At 52.6% G+C, this 27,484-nt stretch overlaps 1 protein-coding gene across 1 annotated transcript; it reads right to left on the reverse strand.

Moving 5' to 3' along the window:
• Positions 1 to 11,637: 11,637 nt before the first annotated feature.
• ZNF703 (zinc finger protein 703) lies at positions 11,638 to 15,950 on the reverse strand. Its single transcript, XM_070364100.1, has 2 exons — positions 15,496 to 15,950; positions 11,638 to 14,505 (listed from the first exon to the last, which is right to left on the reverse strand). Exons 1-2 carry the CDS (start codon positions 15,727 to 15,729, stop codon positions 12,976 to 12,978), a joined length of 1,764 nt encoding a protein of 587 aa, XP_070220201.1. The 5' UTR covers positions 15,730 to 15,950; the 3' UTR covers positions 11,638 to 12,975.
• Between the last annotated feature and the right edge of the window lie 11,534 nt (positions 15,951 to 27,484).

Here is a 27,484-nt window from a genome sequence, read left to right on the forward strand (position 1 = left end):
GGGGTGCCAAGGAGGATGCTGCCAAGAGCAGTCTCTCCTGCAGCACCCCTGGAGAAGGGGGCGGGGTCAGGGGGAGACAGGTGAGTTTCAAGAAAAGGGCACTGTCAATGGAGACCCACCTGTCAGGGTCACACTGAGGGGCTCCCCAGCCCCTGGTGGGGGGCTCCGGGCCCCGAGGCTGTAATTGGAGCCAGGAAGCTGGCCCTGGAGCAGGAGAGTCCGGGGTGACTGGCTGTGATGCCGGGATGTGGGCCAGCTCGTGGGAGGTGGGTCTCAGCTCCGAGCCCCGAGCTGAGGCTTGCGGGTGGCCCCCAGCACTGACTTCCTGAGGGTTACATCCGTAGGTGTCCGTGTTCCTTGCAGATGGCAGCTGGTTGGCATGGGCTGGAGGACGTCCCCGTACCCCTGGCACAGTCCGGCTTTGGCTTTGTTCAGGCTGCCCCACTGGCCTGGAAAGACCCCTTCTTGCTCCTTCCGGGGGGGTTTAGTGAACAAGGGAGTCCTCCCAGACCCCCCAGAGTGCTCCAAACGCCTTGCAGTCTTCGCGGCTCCCCTTCGCTTGTTAATGTCAGACTTTATGTCATGTTGTTAGCATGTATTTATTTTCAATTAATTTTATTTTAATTTAAATTTTAAATTTTGGCTGTACAGGCTCTTCAACGGGGGGCTTCCCAGGTGACGTTAGTGGCAAAGAAACCACCTGTCTACGCAGGAGATGCGGGAGACGTGGGTTCGATCCCTGGGTCAGGAAGAGCCCCTGGAGGAGGGCACAGCAACCCACTCCAGTGTTCTTGTCTGGAGGATCCCATGGACAGAGGAGGGCCACAGTCCACAGAGGATGCAAAGAGTCAGACAGGACTGAAAGGACTCAGCATGCATGCACAGGCTCTTGGCTGTGGTGTGTGGGGGCTTCTCTCAGTTGTGGCCCTCTGGGCTTAGCTGCCCCGAGGCATGTGGGCTCTTCGTTCCCTGACCAGGGATTGAACCCACGTTCCATGCACTGGAAGGCAGATTCTTAACCACTGGGCCACCAGGGAAGCCCTACTAGTGTGTGTTTGTCCAGGTTCTCCTACCAGACCACAAGCAGTTTGGTGCGAGGGTTGGGGGTGTGTGTCTGACGTGTCTTCTCTCCTCTGATAGCATTTAGCACACTTAGCAGGTTTTCAAGGAATATTCTCACAGGAGACTCCACAAGGCTCAGTGGTGACATCAGGAAGCCAGCCTGGGATCAGGGGGTTCAAGGTTCCTGTCTGACCTCTGGTCTTCAGAGGAGAGGGTCAGAGGTCAGCAATGCTCTCCGTATGCTGACCCCGCCCACCTGGCGCCTTTGGAGGACTTAGACGCTCCCTTCCAGGCTGATGCAGCCCAGGCTGGTGGTCATGGGTGGCCCCTGGAGCCCCCTCAGGCTCCTGTGGCTGGACAGCTCTGGTGGCAGGAACATAGATTTCTGAAATTGGATAGACCTGGTAGGGGGTCTTGCCTTTTCTGCTCACTGACTTGGTGACGTTGGGCAAATGTGTTTAAGAGTAGATTTACTGCAGAGAAGAGGTGCTAGGATTAAGTAAAACCTTGTGTGGAAAGTACTTAGCACAGTGCCTGGCATACGGCAAGCACTCAATTAATGTTCGAGAAGGAAGAAGGCCGGGTCTGGTCCGGTTGTCCAGACCTTTTTCCTTTGAACTTCAAGGACATGCTGTTAATGGCACGTGTTTGTTAGTGACCATCAATTCTTATCACTCTGAATTGATCCTTAGTTTTTTGTAAGTTTCACAGATGGAAGCTTTGCCAGAATGCAGTGCCCAGAAGTGCAGTGCATGGAAGTGCAGTGCACATCTACCCCTCTTGTCAGGAGTGGATGTTAAGATGCTGCCTCAGGGTACGTCCCTCGTGGTCCAGTGGTTAAGAATCTGCCTTTCAATGCCAGCGAGGTGGGTTCGATCCCTGGTCAAGGACCTGAGATCTCACATGCCTTGGAGCAACTAAGCCAGCATACCGCAACCAGAGAGACCTTGTGCTACAACGAAGATTCCATATGCCACAACTGAGATCCAGTGTAGCCACATAAATACATAGATATTAAAAAAAAAGATGCTGCTTCAAGATTACATGGTATGTGGAAGGTCACGAACCTCTTTGAACTTCAGGATCTCCTAGCCCTGGGATGTCTGTCCTACCGGAGCGAGGTCAGCCATGTCCGGCTAAAGCATTCCATCCCAGTGCCTTTCCTGTAATTTCAGACGTAAACTCTCTCCAGGTGAACAGGGCTGTGTGAGCTTGGAAGGGCTTCTGTTGGGGAAGGTCTGGGGAAGCGGGTGGAGGTGAGGGAGTGAGGGGGAGGTGAGTTCTGTCCTGGCTTCCCCCTGACACACTTTTGTGGCCCATGGCAGTCTCTGCATGCCCTCATCTCTTTTTTGCCTGATTATGGGAAGGGCAGGGTGAAAGCCAGTCAGAATGCTCAGAAAGCACCTTTGGGGGGGTTCCCCTCCTGCTCCCCTCTCCTTGTGGGCACAAGGGAGGGTCAGTGACTTGCCCTTGCAGTTAGGAGGGGCCAGAGGATTATGAGCAGAGGTTATATGTGCCATTTTTGGCCTGAGCTGTGTGACTGTTCATGCCAGCTCTCCCCCTGCTGAGACTGGCAGGGACGTCAGGGGGCCTAGTTAATTATGTGCAACACTATGATGCTTCTGAGTTTCACCTTGGTTAGACTGAACCAGAGTCCTAGTTATTTAACCAAACTCTGCTTCCAAAAGAATTCTGTGGATGTGATTGAAGTCCCTAATCAGATGACTTTAAGTAGCTCAAAAGGGAGATGACCCAGGGTGAGCCTGACCTAATCAGTTGAGCCCATTAAAAGATGCTTCTCTGAGCTCAGAGACTCTGTAGGGCTCATGCTGGTAGAGTTTCAGCCTATTTGTGATCTTGACTACCTGCCTGCCTTAAGAATTTCTAACTTGCTTAGCTAGCCACCATGATTGTGTTGTCAACACCTTACAATAAATGCCTTGCTATTAATATATTACTGGTTCTGCTTCTCTGGTCAAATTCTAATTTATATGAGATCCCTGTCAACCCATGATGGAGATGTAGTATAGCTGAAAAATAAGCTTTTGTTGTGTTAAGCCCCCAAGATTTCTGTGTTAATTTGTTACTGCAGCATGCTGCTACTGCTAAGTCACTTCAGTCGTGTCCGACTGTGTGTGACCCCATAGACTGCAGCCCACCAGGCTCCCCCGTCCCTGGGATTCTCCAGGCAAGAACACTGGAGTGGGTTGCCATTTCCTTCTCCAATGCATGAAAGTGTAAAGTGAAAGTGAAGTTGCTCAGTCATGTCTGACCCTCAGTGACCCCATGGACTGCAGCCTTCCAGGCTCCTCCATCCATGGGATTTTCCAGGCCAGAGTACTAGAGTAGGGTGCCATTGCAGTATCTAGCCTATACCGACTTTTGCAATAGCATTAATAAATCCTGAGTCCATCATATCTTAATTAGCTTATTTATCTATCTCCTACTAGACTGAAGCTCCTTGAGGCTAGGGCCAGGGTGTGTCTCATCTTTTTAGTGCCCAGAGGAGACCATAGTACCTCATACGCAGTGGGCACTCTGTAATGTTTAACAAGTGAGTCAAACTCCTGCACTCATCAGTGTCTCAGCTCTTGGAAGGACCCATGTACTTTCAATTGCACAGTGTCCAGCAGGGTCCCAGCACATGTAGACACACTGGCCAAGACATTCTGATGGGATAGTTCCCCTTATTCTATCCATCCGCAGCATCTAAACCCACCTGGGTACAAAGTCTGAAGCTACTGGCTCAGTGCAGAGTTTTATAGTCAGGACTGCATTTGTATCCTGATTCCACAGCTCTTTCACTGTGAAATCGTGAGCAATTTCCTTAACCTCTCCAAATCCATTTTTTCATGAGAGTGAACTGCAGTTTTGTTGTAAATATTAAATATTTAACTGTGCCATGGCATACACAAAATGATGCTTAGAGAGATGCCATAAGGCAGCGGTCCCCAACCTTTTTGGCAGTAGGGACCATTTTCATGGTAAACAATTTTTCCATGGACCAAGTCGGGGGGATGGTTTCAGGATGATTCAAGTGCGTTACACTTATTGTGCACTATTTCTATTACTATGACATCAGCTCTGCCTCAGATCATCAGGCATTGGATCCCCGAGGTTGGGGACCCCTGCTCTAGGGTGTGCCTGGCTTATTGTGTATTTGTTTGGTGCTGCCTGTATTTGAAGTTGTCAAAAGTGAGAAGGATAAGTGTGACTGTGTAGTCATACTATTCCCTTTATGGACTAGGTACAAGCCCGTATATAACTCACACACACACACACACACAAATTCACACCTCCACCTACCCAGGAGAACAAACAGGACACAGGGAACGTGCAGCGACATCTTCCAAATGACTGTTTCCATTCTAAAATCTGGCCTCCAATTTAAACTCCGGGAGGATCATTTTATCCTCTGTTCCAAAGATCGATGGAAATCCCCACTGCCCACTCAGAGCAATGGTCCCCCACTGTGGTTTGATTTTCCTCTGCCTTTCATTTCTTCCCTCGCCAGTTCCATTTTCCAAAAGCAATTGGCTGTAGGCTGTGAAAAATAAGATTCTTTATGTAGACCTTGGTTTAACCTCCCAGGATTCTCAACACTAGTTAAAATAATAATGCTTGACCCACTTAAGCATCCAAGCAGCCTCCGAAACACGGGCATCACCGTACCCTCAGCATTTTGTCGAATGAACCAAGTATTTTAATGCTTCCTTCTTTCCCTGGATGGAAAGTTCACATTACCGTATTCTCGTGGACCCTCCGCCCGCCCTGCATCACGGAGGTGAAGTCACAAGGAATCTTTTTCTGGATCTTCCACATTTACTGTCCTGATGGGAACTTCAGAATCGCATTAGACTGAGGACCACTGTCAGAGCCAACTCCAACCAGCATAGTGCATCACCCTTGAAACATTTAAAAACTCATAGACTATTTCAATTAGAAAGGGCTTAAATGTGGAGGAAAGGGAACTCTTGTGCACCCTTAGTGGGAATTAAATGGGTGCAGCCACCATGCAAAAGATTATGGTCGTTCCTCAAAAACCTAAAAATAGAACTACCGTATGATCCAGCAATTCCACGCCTGGGTATATATCCAAAGAAAATGAAAACACAAATTCAAAAAGATACATGCATCCCAATGTTTGTAGCAGCTCTATTTACTATAGTCAAGATATGGGAACAACCTAAGTGTCCATCAACAGATGAAGAGTGGATAAAGATGTGGTGCGTGTACACACACACACACACACACACACACACACACACGCGGTGGAATACTACTCAGCCATGAAAAAGAACAAAATCCTGCCACTTGCAACAATGTGAATGGACCTGGAGAGTATTATGCTTAATGAAAGAAGCCAGAGAAAGACAAATGCTGTCTATTATCACTTATATGTGGAGTCTAAAAAAATGAATGAATGTGTAACAAAACAGACATGCAGAGAACAAATTAGTGGGGAGAGAGAAGGAAGGGCAAGAGAGGGGTAATGGAGTAGGAGGTACAAACTGCTATGTATAAAACAGATAAGGTATGAGGATATATTTTACAGCACAGGGAAATATAGCTATTATTTTACAATAACTTTAAATGGAGCACAATCTATAAAAACATTGAATCGCTATGTTGTATACCCAAAACTAATATAATATTGTAAATCAACTATACTTCAACTACAAATAAATAAAATACTTCATGATAAAAAAATGCTTAAAGATGATAAGGACTAACAGTTGCACTTCAGAAATGGGAAAAAAGAGACTCAGAGAGATTAAGTGACTTCTCCAAGGTCGCACAGCAATAATCTTCAGAACCAGAGAAAAATCCAGGTTTTTCTGGCCCCTGCTTCAGTGCTCTTTCTAACTCTATGTATGATGACTACAACTTTCTGGACTTATCAGGGGCCAGGGTGCGCCTCCGCTGACCTTGGATCTGGGGACGACCGAGGGGAGGCAGTTTCCTTCTCTCTCTGGGCTGCAGGTTTTTAATGTCTTCTTTGTTTGTTTGGGGCCCTGGAGACTGCGCTGAGGGGAGAGACTTTCGGCTGCTCCCTCAAGCTACCAAAGGACACTCACACCCTGGGTCTCCATGTTGAATCATACAGTCACTTCATTTCCACTCAGCCGGCAGTTTCCGTTTCTTTTCTCTTAAGAAGTTTCCCAGCGCCTCTGTGATCCAAACCCACCGACAGCTTTTCCTGTCTTGGGATGTATTAATAAAGCTGGCGATAGGCCACTGCCCCTGGGAAAAACTTGTAAAGGCACTTCATCTAGGAAGAAGCATAAACCATTTCCAGGTCTGGAAGGTACAAGTGGGTTAAGAGAAGCCTGTTCTTGTATTCCAAGGGGTGGTTCCCGGACCAGGGATTGAACCCAGGCCTCTGCAGGGAAAGCACCAAATCCTAACCACTAGGCCCCCAGGGAACTCTGGGGAGCCTGTTCTTTGATCTGCTGGCTTGGAGCTCTGGCTCAGCCTGCTCATCACCATGGAATGAAGGTCTCATCCATCTTCCAGCTTTCAGAAGAAGACGGGCCTGAGGGGAACTGGGGAGCCTCCCAACAGATCAGGGCTCCCGTGGGAAGGTAGCCCCAGCGAGCTCTCCCTCCAGCTGCTGCAGCCCAACCACTGATCTGCACAATTAGCCCCTTATTATAATTGGTCAAGTTCCCCACTGTCTGCACTGCACAACTGAATGCTTACTAGATCTGCATAAATGCAGTGGTAGAGAATACTCTCTCATTCTCCATCTCATGGGTGTGTCTTGTCTCCCCCAACTAAATTGGGTAGGAATCTGGTCTGAGTTTTCTTCTGTGTTTCCTGGCATCCGGTGTTGCGCTGGTCACATAACAGGAATCCTGTAACCTCTGCCTTGGTGATCCACCTCCTGGAAGTCTGACTCTCCAACACCAGGTCTGTATTTTCAAGCAGCCATTTCCGTGCTGGTCATTAGGTACACCATTTGTCAAAACAAACTGTGCAAGTGGAACGAAGTCAATAGCACTCTTGTGTCCGCCGCCCACTTTTTAAAAGTTGAAATCAACCATGTTGTGGTTTGGTTGCTCAGTCGTGTCCGACTCTTTTGTGACCCCCTGGATGTAGCCTGCCAGGCTCCTCTGTCCATGGGATTTCCCAGGTAGGAATTCTGGACTGTGTTGCCATTTCCTTCTCCATGGGATCTTCCCGTCCCAGGGATTGAACCTGAGTCTCCTGCATTGGCAGGTGGATTCTTTACCGAGTCACCAGGGAAGCCCCCAAATGAACCATGGGGCTCCATCAATTTCCCGCAACCCCCCGACCTTGTTCCCACCCCTGTGTGGCAGGGTGGCTTCGATTCTGTTTTTAGCTTGGCCGAGCCCATCGACCCCCTCCCCGACCTCCCCGCTCTGCTGGGTGCCTTTCCTGTCCTTGGACTCAGGGGCTGACAGCTGGTTTGGGGGGACCGGAGGAGAGGATGAGGGCATGCTGAGTGTGACAATAGGGGGGGCTTTGTCCAGGGGCCGGGGTGCGCCTCCGCTGACCTTGGAACCGGGACGACCGAGGGGAGGCAGTTTCCTTCTCTCTCTGGCCTGCAGGTTTTTAATGTCTTCTTTGTTGGTTTGGGGCCCTGGAGACTGCGCTGAGGGGAGAGACTTTCGGCTGCTCCCTCCCTCCCGGACAAAAAAACGGTGCATGCTTTTCCTGTTTAAACAGGGCACAGTTGTGAAGTGCCCTGACTGCATACACCGAGGCCCGGCAACGGCTGCAATAAATCAATAGGAAAATAGAAGCTGCCAGTTAGACTAAACAAGTGCATTTGCAAAGACGGCTAGCTCTCATTAATCACTCTGACAGTCCTAAAAACACATTTCCCCTTTAATGACTGTATTTGGATAATCAGTGCTTTTTCCTCCTCAGTCAGAGTTTGAGTAACAGACAGCTGGTGTTATTACGGGCCATCAGGGAGGGGGTGTGGGGTTTAGGGTCGAGGGGGAGCCGACCACTGGAGGTCTCCTCGTAGGGGCCGGGCTGCCATGCGATAATGAGGGGGAGCTTTTGTGCTGTCATTGATGGCTCCTGGGCAGCCATGTGCAAGTTCCTCCCCAAACTTTGACACCCACCTGCATTCTGTGGACACAAAAGCCTCAGGGTGGGGTTTTGGCGGGGAGGGGTTGGCAGGTTTCACCTGGCTTGGGGAGGAGGCAGCCAGGCGAGGAGCTGGGCCCATGTGATCTGGCTTTGTTTCCGTGAGGTGACTTTGGCTTTCAGGAGGAAAGTTTGAAACCCGGGACATTCCTCTTTATAAATGATGTAACACATTAATGCACAGCGCATTATGAAAATGGTAATTCAAACCCATAGTGCTCCAAATTAAACCATACATTATCGGATGCACTCAACCATCTATTTTGCAAAAAGACAGGATGAATGAAATCAAGTCAAACAGAAAACTGGAGTGCAGCTTCCCCTGCAGAATGATTAATATAGGACAGAGTCACGGCATTATTGGAAGACGGATTCCACGGAAACCCAGACATCCATCAGGAAGGGGTTAGTTCATATGCTGAGAGACACATCCCAAGATGCTGGAGAGGCTAGGGCAGCTAGGGCTGCAAAGGATGGAGGCCCCTGCACCCCACACCTCCCCCGTGGGCTGCAGATTCTCCGAGGATGGGTTTGAGGGGTGACTGGGAAGTTAAAAACAACCCCCTGCAATTCTGTTGAGCAATATCTGAGGGTGAGTGAGGCCTCCCCACCCTTCTCTTCCTCTCCCTGCTGTCCATGAGGCCACAAAAATAACCAGGCAGGAGGTGTGAAATTATGACCCCGAGCCAGGAACGTCCAGTGTCTAAAGGTCCAGCTGTGTGGCTGTCACCCTTCCCAGTGCCTGGGGAACACAGGCCCCCGGTTCTGGCGCCTGGAAGAGATTAGGAGGAGGGGCGGGAGGAGGGCTAGAGAAAGGAGGAGGAGGTGGAGCCATGGAAGGTGGAGGTGATGCTGGAGCACAGAGTTGCCGGATGAATTATTTATGCAAATGAGCAGCTGGTGGGCAGCATTATGGCTCTGAAAACAGCAACTTTGTTTCTGTAGCCCCTGCAAGTAACACACTCCCCCCCCCTCCACCCCCAGCCCCAGTGAATGAAAACAGCCACATGTCTTGGGACCCTCACCCTTTTATGGTGGGGAGAGCTGGTGGCGGAGGGGGAAACCTGGGCCACTCCAGGCTACAGTGCCTGCCTGCCCTTTGAGTCACAGTGGGAGCTGGAACCAGCCTTTCCAATCAGGCCAAAGGCATCCTTCCTGGTCTGCAAAAGCCAATGATACATTTTCTGGGGGAAACCTCCTCCTCTGAGGAGTTTCTAATGTGCATTCTCATACCTTTCCTGAAGCCAAGTACCTGGAGACAACTTTCTTTCATTATATGGGGAGATACCAAGTCTCTTCCTTTCTCCTGTCCCAACAAGGGGAGCCTGTGGTCCTTAGGAAGGTCTGAAGACCATAGTGTTAGTCGCTCAGTTGTGTCCGACTCTTTGCGACCCCATGGACTATAGCCCATCAGGCTCCTCTGTCCACGGACTTCTCCAGGCAAGAACACTGGAGTGGGTTGCCATTTCCTTCTCCAGGGGAATCTTCGCCACCCAGTGATCGAACCCAGGTCTCTTGAATTGTAGGCAGATGCTTTACTGTCTGAGCCACCAGGGAAGCCCCTGACCATAGTTTAAGAGAAAAGTTTAACTCCCCCTGAGGAAGGAGCAATTTCCAGCAGTTTTAGCAGGCATTAGAAACAAACAAAGGTACCTGAAAGAAAGAGGGAGATTTGAGAGGAAGGGAAGATTAACCAAGAGCAAACAAAATAACAGAGATAAAGAAAAAAATGAAGCAAGTAGCTACAGTTCAGTTCTTTTGAAGCTTGGGGCCAGTTTGAACTCTGAGAAGTCCGGTAAGGATGATCCCTCAGGAAGACTCTGAGCTCCCCTCAGGGGCGACTTCTTCAGGGCCTCCAGCCTCTCCCTTACCCTGTTTATCACTGTGGGCAAGGATGCCAGCAGACCAGGTTCCTTCCCTGGGGACACATACAGGCTCTTACTCCAGGAGTACTATTTTCTGCGGAAGATGACTGAGGTTCTCTTGACTAGGGAAGGAATTTTGCCCAGAAACAAAGCTATAGGGGCAACCCCTCAAGTCCCAAACCCCACAAAACATCTTACGCTGAAGTTCTGTCAAATCCCGAGGGAATGACGCCCGATGAGTCCAAGACCCACCCTGTGAGGAGTTTGGGGCCATTTGTGGGATGAATCAGCGCAAGCAGAGACCCCCGTGACCTCTGGGTCTCCGGACATTTCTAAAGCACACAGTTTGTGGAGCAGGAATTGCCCTAAAGCCGCATTCTTCACCGAGAACGTCAAGCAAAACAACACGAATGGCAACAACAGCAGCTCCCAAAGCTGCGAGGCGCCTGACGCAGAGGAGCGCGGCTCGGAGGGGACAAGGGGGGCATTTTTCAGCGCGCCCAACAGGTGGCTCCACGCCTTAGGCGCATAAGGCCGAGCATCCAAGCCCCGAGGCCCGCTGCACCCCGAGAGCTGGGCGCCAGGCGTCCTGCATCAGGAACTTGCGAGGGGCCAGCCTCAAGGCGCGCCCCCTGCCCCGGGGAGGGTGGGGTGGGAACGAGAAAGCACCAGGGAAGACGCGCAGGCCCCGAGGCCCCTTGGTCCCCTCCTCCGGACCCCGGAGACTCCCAGCGCAGTAGAGGGGTGCTCCGGCCCTTTCCTTATCATCCTGAAAAACAGCACCCTCGCTGTCGCCTGCTCAAGGATACAGAAGCCAGTATCTATCGTGCCAGCTCAAGAAAACGGGGAAACCGAGGGTGGCTTCTACATGCCGAGTCATTGCCGCGCCTTCTCCGCAAATCCCAAACTGGGGGCGCAGACGGCTGGGGCCCACAATCCAGCGCTAGGCTTAGGGAGTCCCCAAGCTGTGAGCAGCGCCCTTCGCGGCAGGTGCGTGTACCCGTCCTTGGACTTCAAGGTGCATGAAAGGCACTGCCAGGGAGAGGAAATCCTCATTTTTTGAGTGCGAAGCGCGGAAGGCGAGTTTGCGGCGGGCGCCAGTCGCTCGCCTCTCTGCCACCAGGTGGCGCCAGAGGCACGTCGTCTTCGCCGGCCCGCGGGGCCCAGGGACGGTGCTGCGGAGTCTCTGAGCCCCGGATCTTGGGTCCCTTCTCCGCCCCTTGAGTCTCGAATCTAGGCCCTTATCTAGAGGAAAAGTCCTCTTGCACACACTCTCTCCGCCCCGTCCCCAGGTGATGTCAAGGCCTTTGAAGTGAGCTTGGGAGCTAAATAACCGAGTTGGAAAAAAAAATGGGGGGGGGGGGCATTTTATTATTTGTAGTGCGCTGGCAGTTTGATTTTCTCCCTCACCTCCCACATTCCCCTTCCTCCCCCACTTTCTTGAGAAAACCCATTAAACTCGTCCTTGAACGGAAACCCGAGAAGGAAACCATAAGGTGTTTTCAATGAGAATAAAAGAAGGGCATCTGCTTAGGTGTCTGGAAGTGGGCCGGTGGGTGAGGCAAGACAGAAACACACCACGGTGTGAATATAGCCAAGTACTCCATTTATTAACAAAATAAGTCTTACCAAGGGAGAGCTCTATTCATCTCAAACGGGCCCCGCAGCCCCCTGCATCAGGCCCAGAGGGTGGGAGGGAGGGGATCGGGAGAAGACCCTGGGCCGAGTCTTCGATCCCAGTAACTGAGGGAGCCCACGGCCAACTCTGGGGACTCTTGGGTCAGGCCTGGGAAGGGGTGACGGGCTCTGCTGTGATCCGTGTGCTCCCTGACTCCCCTCCCACACCCCCAAAGGTGCTAAAAGGGTTGTATTGCCAGCTGATACTGCCACTGGTCTGCTTTGGAAGGATCTAGCAAGAATCACCGACCCAGCCCCCATCGCCAGGACAGGGACCCCTGCCCCAATTATCAGAAAAAAACAATGACTATTAATGCACTTCGCAAACTATAAAGAGCAAAGTTTCATGCCAGCAGGGCCTTCTAGGATTTTTACTTGAATGAGATGAGCCCTGCCGGCCCCCTCACCAGCAGGCGGTGGGACCACCCCGGGGTGTTTGGGGCCTTTCAGAGTCTGGAAAGGGGAAAGGCTATTGGAAGACTCTCCAGCCACTGACTCGTGCTCAGAGCAAGATAGGGGAGAAAGGCTCTAATTTGGGGGACCAGGGAGCAGACCAAGGAGCCCAGAGGGGAAGAGAGTGGCAGGGGAGTGGTCACAGGGCAGAGTCCCGGGGCCACAGAGCTCAAGACCTCCAGCCCCCAAGGTCGCTCCCAACACCCCCGAATGCGTTACAAAAAAATACCTCCTCTCTGTTACTTGTACAAAGAAAAAAAAAAAAATCCAATAACAAACCAGAACCTCGAATGGACGGAAACAAGAAGGAATGAAGGGCAGAGGGGCGGGGCAGGGAGGAGGAATCGTAGTTTGAACGTTAGGAAGCATGCAAGCAAGTCCCCCCGGAGAGAAAACAAAAAGAAGCTCCCACGCTGCCCCCTCCTCCAGGTAAAACCAAACCAATCCAAAAAAAAAAAAAAAAGTGGCAAACTTACATCTAAGAAAAAATAAAACAGAAAAGAAAGGCAGGGGGGCGGGGGGGGGGCATGTAGTTACTGGTGTGATTAATATTATTATTCGGGGAGGGGAGGGGCGAACAGACTCTTTGCATACCATTGACTCGTGTGGGTCGTTAATGCACTTATATTCCCAGCTTGTAAGCTAACATTATAGTAAATAAATACACAGTCCGGTGGGGAGAGGAGGGATCTGGGAGGTGGGGGGGGGGGGGTTCCGGAGGCGGGGGCAGGCGGCGGGGGGCTGCAGCGGCGGCGGGTGGGGCGGGAGGGCGCGGGAGGAGGCAGGGCTGTGGTTACTGGTACCCGAGTGCCGAGGCGGAGGCCAGTCTCTGTCCGTACAGCGCGTACGGTGAGTAGTAGGGTCCGGCTGTGGGCAGCGACGGCACGGCCAGGCCCCCGGCTGTGGACAAGTGGCTCTTGCCGTACGGGTGGTACCGGCTTAGCCCCAAAGTGTGTGGACTCCTCAAGGACAGCGACCCCGGGCTGCCGGGGGCGGCGGGCGGGGGCAGGTGCAGGTGGCAGGAGGCGGCGGCCGCAGCGGCCGCGGCGGCGCTGCCCAGGCCTGAGGCCCCCGGGTAGGTGGCCAGAAGTTTCTCGGCGCCGGGCAGGGCTGTGTGAGTCCGCAGGTGGCTGAGCAGCTCCTCGGAGGTGGCGAAGCGCTTGTCGCACGGCCCGCTGGCCGCCACCCAGTTGCAGCTGTGCGGCAGCGGTTCGTTCTGCAGCATGAAGCCGTAGGTGTAGAGCGGGTGGCCCGGGAGCGCCGCCTGGGCGGCGCTGGACGAGAGCGCAGCCGGCTGCAGCGGGTGCCCCGGGTACACCAGCGGGTAGCCCCCCGCCTTCAGGCCGGGCCCGGCCGGGTCGTGCGCGCTGCACGTGGAGCAGCCCGAGCCGCCGAGGTGCGAGGCGCCGTGGTAACCTCCCAGGCAGTAGGGGTCTCGGCATAATCCCTGCAGGAAGGACGGTGGGGAGGCCCCGGTGAGCGGGCTGGAGCTGGGGGGCTTGCCCGGCGGCAGGCCCAGACCCCCCGACAGCTGGCCTCCCACGAGGCCAGACTTGCTGGGATCCAGGCCAGGCACGAACTGAGACGGGTAGCCGGCGTAGGCGCCCACGATGGAGCCGTGGTAGCCGATGCTGGAGGGAGGCAGAGGGAACACCGAGTGACCCGGCTTGTAGGGCGACACCGGCGCCACGTGGCCGGCCCCCACCAGCGCGGAGGGCGGCTCCGACTTGCGCCCGGAGGCCCCGGGCTCGCCGCCGCCGCCACCGCCGTGAGGGCCGGGGTCCCCGCTGCTGCTGCGGCTCACGGCCGCCGGCTCCGGGCTGGGCTTGGACTCCTGGTCTTTCTTATCCAGCTCCCCGCTGGCCCCGGTCTTGCAGTCAGAGTGGTGCGGGGAGCCGCCCCGGGAACCGCCAGGGGAGGACGAGGACGACGAAGCGGAGACCGGCGCTCCATGCGGGGGGAAGGGCGTGCAGGCGGCGCTGGGCACCCTGAAGCCCGCCTTGTCTCCCGGGGACAAGGAGGAGGAGCTGGAGGAGCTGGAGGACACGGAGGAGGAGCCGCTGTCCTTGCGGGAGTCGCCGCCCCCGGAACCCTTGGAGTAGGGCTTGAAGCTGGACTTGTCCTCGGCCGGGGAGTCCCCCAGCTGCTTGAGCGCCGCAGAGGCCGAGGCGGCGCCGGAGGCCGAGCGGCCGGGGTCCTTCTCCGCTCCCAGCCCGTTGGCCGCCGCTACCGAGTTGAGCTTGGACGAGGGCGGCGGGTCCGGCTTGCCGATCTGCGAGCAAGTCTGGGCCAGCAACGCCAAAGGACTCTTCTTGGCGTCCAGCTGTGGGAGACAGCGGCAAGGGGAGGGAGAAGGGGGTGAGACCAGGGACCCACGGAGCAGCCGGGGGGGTGGGGTTACCTGGGGGGCAGGGTGGGTGAGATGGGAAAGGAGGGCCTCGGGGAGACCGGCTGCGGCGGGGCTGAGCGCAACTGCGCTTACACTGCGCGTCGGTAGTGGTGGGATCCCTCGCTGCCCCGGGTCCCGGAGGGCGCCGCAGGCCCTGGGGAACGGGCCGAGGAAGGCGTCCACCGAAGGCCACCCCGGTGGAAGGTGACTTCTCTGGAGTCGGGGCTGGGGGAGGGGCCGTGACTCCCCCCTACTCTCTCATCTCGTCCTCTCTAGGCCCGGGTTAAAAACTTATGCCTTCAGTTTGGGGAACTTCGCTTAGGACGGGTTTCTGGCGGTGACGCCGCGGGGTAGGAACAGGGGAGAAGCTGGATCTTGAGCCTGGGCCGCCGCGGGCGCTTTCTTCGGAGCCCCCTTCCCTCCCGGGGAGGGCCCCCAGGGGAGCGGGAGGAAGAAGGAGCCGGGGTCGGGAGTGCCGGGGCGTTGTGCGCTCCAACCGGATGGGGCAGAAGCGGAGTGGGACGGGGGAGGGAGGTGGCGATCGGGCTTCAAAGAGAACAAACCCGGGTGGAGAGGTGGGGGTGGGGGGCCGAAAAAAGGCCAGGAGATAGACTCTCTGGCCTGGGGACTGGGTGCCGAGGAAAAGTAAAGGGCCCAGTGGACACTCCAAAAGCAAATCCAATCCGAGAGAGGAAACGCGAAGCTCCGAAGGGCGAGCGTGGAAGGGGAACCTTCTCCCCCGGGGAGAAGCCCGGGGGGGAGAACCCAGTGGGCTCCGATCCCTCTGTATCTCCGTCCCTCCTCTCACTCCGTCGGCCAGTGGGGCCGGACCCAAGGGTCGCACCGAGCCGCGGGGCGCAGGGAGCCGGGCAGTGGTGGGCGGAATGGGGCGGGCGCTCGGCGGGCAGCGACCAGGGGACTGACCTCGATGGGGCTCACGGGCGTGGAGGACAGCGGCTGCAGGTACTCCGGGTGCAGGAGGTGGCCGGTGTGAGCGCTCAGCATCTTCAGTACCCGGATGGGGAGCCGGTTCGCCTGGCGCAGGGGGTCCGCCGGGGGCAAGAGGGACACCGCCGCCGGCCTCTTCCCACCGCCGCCGCTGCCGCTACCGCTGCTCTCGGGTGTCCTTGGGTTAGATCCAGCGGGCGAATCGCTCATTTGGAGGAGGCAGTGCCGCTGGGGGGGCGGGGAGGGCGGGGGCGCACCGGGGAGGCGAGCTCCCGGGGCGGGTGGGCTCGCTCCGTAGCTCTGAGCGCGGTGCAGCGGTCGCCGCGTCTCCACCCCTCCTCCTCCTCCTCCGCTGCCGCCGCCGCCGCCACCGCTGGCCCGGGCGAGCAACACAAAAACCTTCGCCTTCCGCGAGCCGCACGTCAAATAGCCGCGATCGGCAGCCACACTTCAAAGGGATCGCCGCGCCCGCCCAATCGCCGATCTCGCCGGGACCCCGGGGCGGGGAGAGCGCCCGGCGCCGCCGGTGGGCGGGGAGAGCCTTAAAGGGGCCGCGCCCGCGAGCCGCGGCGCCGCGGCCTGGCCCCACCGCCGGCCTCCTCCCCTGCCCCCAACCGGGCCGCCCCGGGCCCCGGGGTCCCGGCGAGATCAGGGCTTCTCCGGGGACCCTGTCGCTCTGCGCCCTGCCCTTTCTTGTCGCTCTGCGCTTTCTCCCTTCGCACGGCTGGGGTTGGGTGGGGTGGTGCTGGCCGGGGAAGGGGGACAGGTCACCCGCAGTCCGTGTGTCTCTGGGGTGGGGTGAACTGGGTGGGCTGGGGGATGGGGTAGGAGCCCCTGGCGGCCGGCTCCGGGACTGCCAAGTCCCAGCCGCTCCCGGAGGCCGCCTGGGGGCGGGCCGCGCCTCCAGAACCCCAGCTCGGCTCGGGTCCTGCTCGGGTTTTCAGCTCTTTCCCCCCTGACTTGGCTTCCTCCCGGGTGTGCTCACTAGGAAGCGCCCGAACCTCGGAGGCAGCCACGGTTCTCGCGACGCGGCGAAAACCGCTCCAGCAACTTTGAGCCAGCCCTGTCCGCAGCCTGCAAGTTTGAGGACTCCCCTTCCGGGGTGAGATGGTCTCGATAAGGCGCGATCCCCGCTTGTGGTGCGCGCCGCCGGGACGCGCCTGGCGCGCGGTGCCTGCGCACCGATTTATAGGTTCGATGCTTGGGTGTGTCCCGGGTTTCTTCCAGCGTGCTGCTTAGGGGCACACAATTCTCTCACGGCCCCGCGCCTGACTGCTGTTTCAGGGGTAGCGGGTGGGTAGGGACGTGGAGGGGTTTGCATCCTACAAGAGGCGGGGTCTCTGTAAACGCTGCACGTCGATGTAAGCGCCAAAGATGCGGCTCCTCCACGCCCCGCCCCACTTTTCTTCTCGAGGGGGAAGATGCCCTAGGTTTTCCCAGGGGAATTTCGGAATTAAAAACTTTTAAATGAAAATAACAGTACCCCCCCATCCACCCTGTCTCCTTCCTCCCGTGCCTTTGGGATAAAGTATGCATTGCGAGCTTCGCACCCGACAGAGATTTCACATAGTCCCTGTCCTGGCGTTGGAGTCCCCCGTCCGCCGATCGGAGGGTGAAGTTGGCCCTTTGTACGCAGGCCTTTGGGGAGACCCCTTTCCCGGTTCTCTAGGCGGCCAGTGGAGGCGCGCTGGTGTCACTGCCCCGCTCTGAGCACCCCTTTTCCAGCCCGCATCTGTCACTCGGATTGTCGGGCCTGTCACTCGGGGCATATTGTTCCCGGACTGCCGGTCCCTGACTCTGCTGCTCGTTGATCAACGCCCTGAGATCCCCAGAAGGGCAGAGACGATTTCAAAGGCGTTCTTCCAACAGAAACGAGTATCACAGAAATAACAAATGGCAGTCTTTACGATGCTCAGTAGAGAAGGCACCAGGCACCACTCCCAGGCCACGTCAATCAAACACTAAACTGAATGTACTCCTTGGATCGGTCTGGTTTTTGGACAGGATATCTAGACCTCTAAGAAATTACACAGGCGTTCCCTACCCCGATTTTAATCCTGATAAAATTAGGTTACAATGAATGCCAAGGGATGTCCTGACTGGGTGATGTATTCCATACCGCAGCAAGGAGGGTACAAGAAGGAGGGGGGAGACCCCATTTATTTTGTTGTGGTGGTCCCTATCCCCTGCCCACTCCTCCTTCTCCTGCCAGCCTCTGAGCACTCTGACATCCTTGCCACTGCCAGTGTCAAGTTTAAATGACCACTGCAAGGCTGCTTCAATCTACCAGATGATTTGGCCTTTGGGAGACTTCTCTGCAGAGAGAGCGAGCAGAACCTTCCAGAATGAAGACGGTGGGCCTTGGTAGGCCACTTTGGAGGAGGAGGATCTGGGAAGAGGGGAGCCCTAGGAGACAGGAAAAGATGAAAGACCCCTTCTTGATGATCACAACCAGCCCAGCTGTGAACGCCAGCCAAGGACTCCTGCTCTGACCGGGCAGATGTGTGTTCTGGATGATTAATGGGGAATTAGTTAGGAGCAAAGGGGAGGGGAGAGAGAGACAAAGGCATGTAGGAATTTGGAAGGAATAGAGGGGCAGGAGGCAACAGAAAGAGGGGAGAAGAATGCAGGATGATAAGATATTTACTGTCTATTTGGGGAGGAAAGGCGAAGAAGAAGGTAAGGAATGAATGAAAGTGGTGGAGGGGAGAGGAGGAGGTGAGGACAAGGTGACCAGTCTTGGGGTGAAGGGTGGGGAGTTTGCCTAGGGAATCACATATTGTCTTCAAAAAACCCTGCTCCCTTAGTTCACAGCTCATCACTAGGAACTGGGGGTGCCAGACAGCACTTCGGTGGAGACCAACCCTGTTTCCCCTCTCCTGGAAAATGCTAGCAAGGGAATAGGGCCATGCTTCCCTTTGGGATGCTGATGAGCAAAGTGGGGCCCCTTTGGCTGGATCCATCTAATCACCTTAGTTGGGAAAATGGAAAATCATACTCAGCCAGGCCAGAGGCCTAATGAAAAGATTGTTGTTTAGTTACTAAGTCGTGTCTGACTCTTTGCCACCCCGTGGACTGTTGCCCACCAGGGTCCTCTGCCCATGGAATTCTCCAGGCAAGAATTCTTGAGTGGGCTGCCATGCCCGTCTCCAGGGGATCTTGCCAACCCAGGGATTGAACTTGCATCTCCTGCATTGCAGGTGGATTCTTTGCCACTGGATGCTAGAGGATTATTACAATCGGTAATTGATATTCATTTAGCTGAAATGCTAACTTCTACAGAGTCCTAAATGGGGTCCTAGTAGCCTATTGCAAGGCCATTTTCAAAGGAATGACTTGTCACCTGGGAGAGAATAAGGTTAAAAGAAGCTGGGCTGTGTTTCCTGGGGTTGATGGGGTGTGGCTGAAAAGGCCATGTGAGACACTGTGTTGTTCAGGGCCCAAGTGCTTCCCTTGCAGAAAAGTGGCTCTTGCGTAGCTAAGAGGCCCTTCCCAGACTGCCCTTCGAGGGAGGGCACCATGACAGTAGGGCAGGGTGGGGCTGCTTGAGCGTACCCCTGCCCACGTGGGGAAGAGTCACATTCTGTGCTTCAGGCTCTCGATACGCTTCAGGTACCTTTGTCATTCCCATGCATAGCATGGAGAGGTTAGTCACTCACCCAAAGGTCTGTGAGCAGTGGGTGACAAAGTCTTCTCATGGAGGTAGGTCTCTGGGAACTAGGCCTCTGTGTCACAATCCTGCAGTGATCCTGGACAAGGAAACCCCGCTGAGCTTTGATTTCCTCAGTTATAAAACCTAAGAGTGTGGGACTTTCCTGGTGGTCCAGTGGCTGAGACTCCATGCTTCTAAGGGTAGGGGACCCAGGTTCAATCCCGGGCCAGGGAACTAGAACCTGCATGCCACAACTTAATAAAAAAAGATCACCCATTACGCCGCTAAACATCCCACGTGCCACAACTGAGACTGGATGCAGCCAAATAAAGACATAGAAATAAATATTTAAAACTAAGCAAAAAAAAAAAAAAAACAAAAACCTAGCAGTGACCGCCTCAGGGTCGGCAGGCCAAACCAGACAATGCATGTCGCACTTCTAGTGCTCGGCACAAAGGAAGGCCAGTGATAGCTGTGACCAGTGGTGTCCTCAGCATCTGTGGGGCGATTGCTCAGAGCAGTAGCCCCCAGGCCTGGAGGATCCGAGGCTCCAGCCCAGCCCCCTACCCAAGTGAGGATACCCCTTCCCCGGTCTCCACTCAAACAAGTCTTTGGAAAAAAAAAAAAACATAACCTCTAAGAAGCCATCACGAAAATCCTTTAGGAAATTCTGAATATTTATAGATTTTTTTTTTTCAAAATTTCAATTTACGTAAAGAAACCCGCCTGAGTCAGGCTGGGAGGAGCGGTGGGAGGTGCGTTGTGTAGCGTTAATGTGGAGTTTTCCATCGTCAAGGAGGCTGAATTGCCTGAATGATGGGTTCTCTCTACATGACACTCAAGCCCTAATGGCAACAACAGGAAATAATATCTCACTGGGTAACTATTTACATTTTTTTTTTTTTTTTTTTTTACAAGCTGTAAGAACTCTGAAAAGTCTGCCTCACAGAGGACTTGGTTTTCCTCCCTGGCACTTAATATCTTTCAGCGGCTGGCAATTACTGCCTTGGCCAGGAGCCCTGATTCAGCACTACCTGCGTCTGCCTAGCTTCAGACACAGCCCCGGGCACCGGGAGGCCAGAAGAGCCTGGGGCACTGTGAGAGCAAGCGGGCAAAGCTAGAAGGACCGGCCTTACTGGGGAGCCCACTCTGGTTGCCCTTTCTTCTCTGTTCTCACAGCTCCGATTCTGTTCTGTTATTACACTCATCACCTGGCACCTGCCAGTATTTATTGACTTGTCCATCCTCCTGCTGGACTGCAGATGCTTCTGTATAGCTCTCATCCTCTTTGTATTCTGTTGCCTAGAGGGATGTCTAACCATTGTGGTCACTGCAGCTAACACGAGAGCCAAGCATGTGTAAGTGCTTTGCACGATTTCTCTTCTTTAGTCCCCACTGGAGCCCTAGGAGGTAGGTCGTGTGGTTACCCCATTTCACCCAGGAGGATGTGGAGGCACAGAGAGGTTAAGTACCCCCGCCGCCAGTTTGAGCTGGTGGGGGATGGGGGCTTGAATCCACACAGTCTGAATGCCATCCATGTCCAGTGCTAGTTTGTTGATGAATGAATAAGAACTTTACGTAGGAGGGTTATTTAGCTCTGTCTCCCCTCTCCGTGTAAACAAAAAGGTGGATGACTTAGTATTTTTCAAAATGTCAACTGTATGAGCCCATTAAAGGATCTTTCCCCAAATACCTGTTTGCATTCATCATCTCGCAGCAATTTTCTGAGTTATTTTGGGCAGGTGTATTTTCCCCCCTGCTTTGACAGATAAAGTCGGGGCCTCCAGAGCTTCTGGGGGAGCCTGAAGTCACGTGGTAGTCCTGGCAGAACAGGGCCTCCTGGATCTCCTCTCACAGCCCCACCACCACGGGGATGGGGAGGTGACTCCCTTTGATGAAAGAAGGAGGAATTACCTCCTTTCCCTCCCCCACCTTGAGTTTCCTTTGGAGAAGTGGTGGGAAGGAGCGGACAAAGGAAATGTAGACTGAAGCTTATCTTCCAGCCCCGTGTTTGATCATGGTCCTTGAGCTGGGTGCTTTGAAGAAGTGGTTTCGTTTATCTCCTATCAGCCCTCAGGGAGATAGGCAGGGTGGCTAGGGGGTGGGGATGGGGGCAGTGAAGGAGGGGGGTGCCAGGAGGTGTGCTTTTGAAGTTCCCTCCCTGCACCAGCCCCACCCCAGACATCAACCTTAGCCCTGGGCAGTCACCCTTGACGACTTTGTTCCTTTGGGCCTTCAGGTTTCTTCCAGATTCCCCTTTTAAGTTGCAGATACTGCTGGGAGGAATCATCCTTTAGTAATCTGCCAACACCTTGGCTGTGATTAGCAGAGAGTGTTTGACCCTGGGTAGTAATAACATTTATGGAGCCTTACGGTATGCTGGCCTGTCTGAGCTCCTTACCTGTAAGAACTCATTCACCTTTCACTACAAACCGATGAGGTAGGGAGTGTGCTTGTTTTTATAGGTGATCCCCTGAGGCTCAGAGAGGTTAAGTAACTCACCCAAATTACACAGCTCAAAAGTGGTAGAACCAGGATTCAAATGCAATATCTGTTTCTGAGCTAATCTGAATGCAGGCCTGAGAGAGCAGCAGGAAAGCTAAAGACTTCAGGGACTTTGCTGAAGGTCCAGTGGTTGACTCAGTGCTCCCTGCGCAGGGGCGTGGGTTTGAACCCTGCGTGGGGGACTAAGATCCCACCTGCTGCATGGCACAGTCTCATTATCAATATCAGTTCGGTCGTTCAGTTGTGTCCGACTCTTTGCGACCCCATGGACTGCAGCATGCCAGGCCTCCCTGTCCATCACCAACTCCCAGAGTTTACTGAAGCTCATGTCCATTGAGACAGTGATGCCATCCAACCATCTCATCCTCTGTCATCTCCTTCTCCTTCTGCCTTCAATCTTTCCCAGCATCAGGGTCTTTTCCAATGAGTCAGTTCTTCGCATCAGGTGGCCAAAGTATTGGAGCTTCAGTTTAGCCTCAGTCCTTCCAATGAATATTCAGGACTGATTTCCTTTAGAATGGACTGGTTGGATCTCCTTGCAGTCCAAGGGACTTTTAAGAGTCTTCTCCAACACTACAGTTCAAAGGCATCAATTCTTTGGCACTCAGCTTTGTTTATAGTCCAACTCTCACATCCATACATGACTACTGGAAAAACCATCGCCTTGACTAGATGGACCTTTGTTGGCAAAGGTTTTTAAAATGCTGTCTAAAAAATAGCAAATGACTTCAACCATCTTCCAGAATACTGCTCTTCACAACCAGGTTTTTATTTTTATTTCCAGCTAGTGGTAAAGAACCCATCTCCCAGTGCTGGAGACTAAGAGACACAGGTTTGACCCCCGGATTGGGAAGATCCCCTGGAGGAGGGCATGGCAACCCACTCCAGTATTCTTGCCTGGAGAATCCCATGGACAGAGGAGCCTGGCGGGCTATGGTCCATGGGGTCACAAAGAGTCAGACATGACTGAAGCGGCTGAGCACTCGCACCAGGACTGAGAATATGGTAGAAAGGAAGCTGACACAGAGAAGGGAATAAGGTGAACTTTCATTTCATTAATTGAACTGGATTGAATGAATTCATTCAAGTACTGTTTATTGGCTACTTGGTAGGTGCAGGCCTGAGGTGATCCCAGGGGAGATAAGGACCACAGCAGGCCGGCCAGTCCTGGTCACCTCCAAGACATGCACATTTCTGGCTCCTAAAAGGCAGGGAAATCTTCTTCTTTGGGCACCTGTGGGCTTCTTTTGTAGATTAAAAGAAAAAGTCAGGAGGCTTTAACTGAAATCGTGCTCATTACCTTGTACTTTAGTTGCCCATTATTCTTTTTTTTTTTTTAATTTATTTATATATTGTTTTTTAAATTGAGGTACAGTTGACTTACAAGATTATATTAGTTTCAGGTGTACAGCAGTGATTCACAATTTTTTATAGATTATACTCTATTCAAAGTTGTGATAAAATGTTGGTTGTATTGCCTGTGCTGTACCATATATCCTTGTGGCTAATGTATTTTAGACATAGGAGTTGATTCCAGTTGCCCACTGTTCTAAAAAGCATTTGCTTCATGTTCAATTCAGATTCTACCACATTTACTGAGCACCTCTGGGTGCTAGTATGCATCATTTCAGGTGTGTTCATGCATCGCCTCTCATTTGTGTATGAGGGGAGTCCAAGAGCAGGGCGGAGGCCCCAGGAAGGGAAGCAGGGACCAGGGTTCCTCAGATGTCCTGCCCCCGTGCTCTAAGCACACCCTCCCAGCCGGAACCACTGGGGCCCCAGAGATCCTGGTAGCAAACCAACTGTTTCAGTTGCACAGGGCAGATGTCACACCTGCTTCTGACACCCGTGGGCTTCAGCCATGAAGGTGATGATAGTTCTCTGATGCCCACCCCCCCTTCTGGTGGATAAGCCTCTCAACTTGCCCAAAGCAGGCCCTTTGCTAGGCTGGCCTCCCAATTAGCAGGGATGTGCAGCTTCAAATTCATTTCAACAAACACGATTAGAGAAAAGGGAAGAGCTGCTCAGGCAGTGGCTCAATTACCGCTGCTTGTATTTGATAAAACCAAATTCCAAGATGTCAGAACAATTTCGAGGAGTGTTTATTTCCATGGCCCTCTGCCAGCCTCTGCTGGGAGATGGAAATCCAAGAGGCGGGGTCCCAACCAAGCCGCTGGCTGCAAGTATCCAAGTATATAGTAGTCCATTCAGAGTGGAGATTTACATAATAAGCCCCCTTTAAAAATGATTTAAGCGATTACTTTTTTTGGAAACATGCACTTATTTATTTATGATTAAGTGCATTCCCATGGCGCCAAATTCCCAAACGATGAGAATGAGCATTGAAAAAGACCTCCCTCTCGCAATCCAGTTCTTCTCCCCCATGCATCAGTGCTGTGAGTGTATTGTCCATCCTTCAGAGGTATTCTGTACATACATTAGCAAATACATATGTATTCTTCCTCCTTTTTATACACGAAGGGCAACACACTGCACACAATGTTCTGCACTTGCTTTTTTTAAAAGCTAATATAGTTTGGAGATTGCATCATGGGCTTCTGCATTTTATTTATTTACTTTTTTAGTTTCACTGCACTGTTACATGGATGTGTGATGAGTTTACTTGGCCATTCCCCTGCGGGTGGACATTTAGATGGTTTCCAGTGTTTGTTCCCGTGGTGAATAACCATACATATGTTTATATGTGTATTTAGACATACAGTAAGTACCCTACAAATGAACCATCAAGTTTGGAACTTTCAAAGATGCAAACATCCGTTCCATCAACATCAGGCATGAGTGAAATCACAGCTTGCCCTCCGTCTCCTATTGCTGGTGGCGATCCTTCAGCTCTGCCGTCTCCCACCTCCTCTCTCTCCTCCAGTGACTCTTCTCCCCTCTTCACTCGATGCCACCCCTGGATGCCCATCATTGTACTGTCTTACTGTACTTTTCAAGGTACTGTACTATAAGGTTAAAAATCTCTTTGTGTGTTTGTTTCATATGTATCTCTTGTGTGAAAACTACTATAAACCTATTATAGTACAGTATTAACAGTATTAATACTGTTACAGTATTATAAACCTATGTATCTGATTGTGTTAGCTGGGTACCTAGACTAACTTGGTTGGACTTATGAACAAGTTGGACTTACAAAAGCGCTCTTGGAACAGAACTTGTTCGTATGTAGGGGTCTTACCATATATATAATATATATCATTCTCCATGTGTGCTAATAAAACTCTAGGGTAAGTTCCTAGGAATAGAATTGCAGGGCTGAAAGCTATATGCGTTCAAAACAAGCCCCTTTCAAGAAAGTAGGTAGGACCCAACACACCCTTGGAGTGAGAAGTTCAGCCGAGGGACTCAGGGAAGAAAGCCAGGGCAACGCCTCCAGGAACTTCTGGGCCGTTCATCTGGAGAAGGGTCAGGAAGAAGGGTTCCATTTCCATCTCTGGATTTAAGAGAATGTGCATGCTTCTCTAGCTTTCCTCTTCCTTCTCGTCTCACCTTCTCCCTCATTTAGCAGAAGGAAGAGGAGAGGAAAAATTACGTCCAGCCTCAAGGAATCCATGATTTTGATAAATACACATTTTAATATTGCCAACTTTCCAATCAGTGAACCCCAACAGAAACGCTGGATTGTCTGCACCTTTTTTCGTTCACGCTCACAAGAAGGCAGAAGTTCGTGCCAAAGATAATCCGTAAACTGCTATTGTATCCATGGAGGTTTGTATCTGGTTCTCACTGCGAATTTCCAGCACGAGGCTTGTGATGTGTCTGAAGACATCAAATCATGACATCAGTAATTACTATTAGCAGAGTGCTTGCCAAAGTGGCTGAGCAGTCTTCACTTTGTTCTTATTTGAATATTGTATTTTTGGATAGGTATTGCCTGCAGAATTCAAAGGTACCAAGGGCATGGGTATGTAACTTCTCAACAAGGATTGAGATGATAAGAGTTTTCTGCTTTATCGACCATTTGCCAAGAAAAAAAAAAAAACTAAAAAAAGAGCAGCAGACGATGCTGTTCTGCAGGTGTTTGGACACCTTAGTTTCTTGCTGCAAAGATGCACAGGAAAGCCTCTGTCTCCTCTAGTTCAGGCCCAGGGCTGGGCCTCCTTGGTCCGCTGAGTCCAAGCTCACTTTTTGTGAGTGACCTTGACCCTGTGACACTGGGAGGAATCAGGACTGCATGGAGTATTGATGGGCCATAGAATCAGGATAAACGTTCATTCCAGACTGTCTAAAGTAGAATTCTAGGGGTATCCCTGGTGGTCCAGTGGCTAAGACTCCATGCTCCCATTGCAGGGGACCCGGACTCAGTCCCCAGTCAGGGAACTAGATCCCACATGCTGAGACTAAAGAGCCCATGTGTGGCACAGCCAAAATAAATACTTAGATATAAAAAAAGAATTGTACCATCTTGAAGACCTTTCTCAGGCATCCTGAAGGTACCCCTTCCATGTTTCCCAACGTCCATCTTGATACATCGAACACAACTGCTTTCTGCCAGGTGTCTTTGTTTTTCTCATTCATTTCCTGAAATAAATAATAAATCAATGCACAAATGATAAAAACAACAGCAACAACCAAAAACAAAAACAAAAACACACACACACAACCCAAATAATCCAAACCAGAATAGTACAGTAGCTGCAAACGCTGAGGAGACCGTGTCCTTTTCCTTATGATGTTTATGCCTGTTCCACATCAGGCCCGGGTGAATTTTTCCCCCACTGCAGTCGACATGCATAATGACAATCTCATTTATGACAGGAGACATGTTTTTGTTTTAAAACAACTGACAGAGCTGCGAGATGGGGAACGACAAGAAAGTGCGATTGAGGGGGGTAGGCGGGTGGGGCTGGGGGAGGCGGGCAGGAGACTGGTGAAGGAGAATGGCATTTTCGTGATTAAAAAGCTGGAATCCATCCTGTGGAGCAAGTGAGGAAAGGCGTCCAGGAAGAACGCTGGGGTGGGGACGTGACATAACGACAGTCCTCTGAGGTCTGGATAAGGGGACTTGGGTGGCCTTTGAACTGCCTCTGATTGGGCGGTGTCAGAAGGGACCATGTGTATGAAGGTGCAGAGAGAGTGTGGACAGAGGAGAAAGGTGAATTCCGCTCTCCAGCCCACCTCTCCCTGGGTGATGTCTCCGGTCAGCTCAACAAGCATCCATGAGCCCCTAGAGGTCTGCCCTTGACGTGCTGACTCCCAGTCCAGGCAGAGAAGTGAAGCCAGAGGCCCTGGGAATCGCGGGAGAACAGGGAAGTTTGTACAGATGGCTCCTTTCCCCGCAGGTTTAGGGAAGGGAAATACAATGCTCTCACCTGTGTTTGAGGAGCTGGCTCTTTCCTCTGGCCAACCACTGGGAGTTGTAATCTTTTCCTTAGAGCTGTTTAGAACTGTTCCCCCCTAAAAGTCTGGAGGGGAAAATGATAAAAGATGAAGCCTGACCAGGAGAGGAGAAACAGCAAAAATCAAGAATGATCTAGAAAGTGAAGAGAAAGGAAGAACTTGGATGAGAAAGAAGTTAATGACTCCACAGTAAGAGTAACTTTTAAAAAAGTCTCCCATAGAAAACAGTTTTATGGCTACCAAAGGGGAAAGAGGATGGGGGAGGAGCAAATTAGGAGGTTGGGATTAGCAGATACAAACTACTCTTGTGATATAAGTAAACAACAAGATCCTACTGTATAGCACAGGAAACAATAGTCAGTGTCTTGTAATAAACCATAATGGAAAAGAAAACACAAAGTCACTGGAGATAGTGATCAGATCCAGGGCTTATGGAAAGGAATTAGA

This window comes from Bos mutus, chromosome 27, assembly GCF_027580195.1.
Source record: "Bos mutus isolate GX-2022 chromosome 27, NWIPB_WYAK_1.1, whole genome shotgun sequence".
Classification (NCBI taxonomy): domain Eukaryota; kingdom Metazoa; phylum Chordata; class Mammalia; order Artiodactyla; family Bovidae; genus Bos; species Bos mutus.

Excerpts from the sequence above, each read along its gene's own strand:
- ZNF703 (XM_070364100.1), bottom strand. The coding sequence starts at position 15,729 with ATGAGCGATTCGCCCGCTGGATCTAACCCAAGGACACCCGAGAGCAGC. Across the intron at positions 14,506-15,495 it reads CGCCCGTGAGCCCCATCGAG|CTGGACGCCAAGAAGAGTCC; the intron begins GTCAGTCCCCTG and ends TGTCTCCCACAG.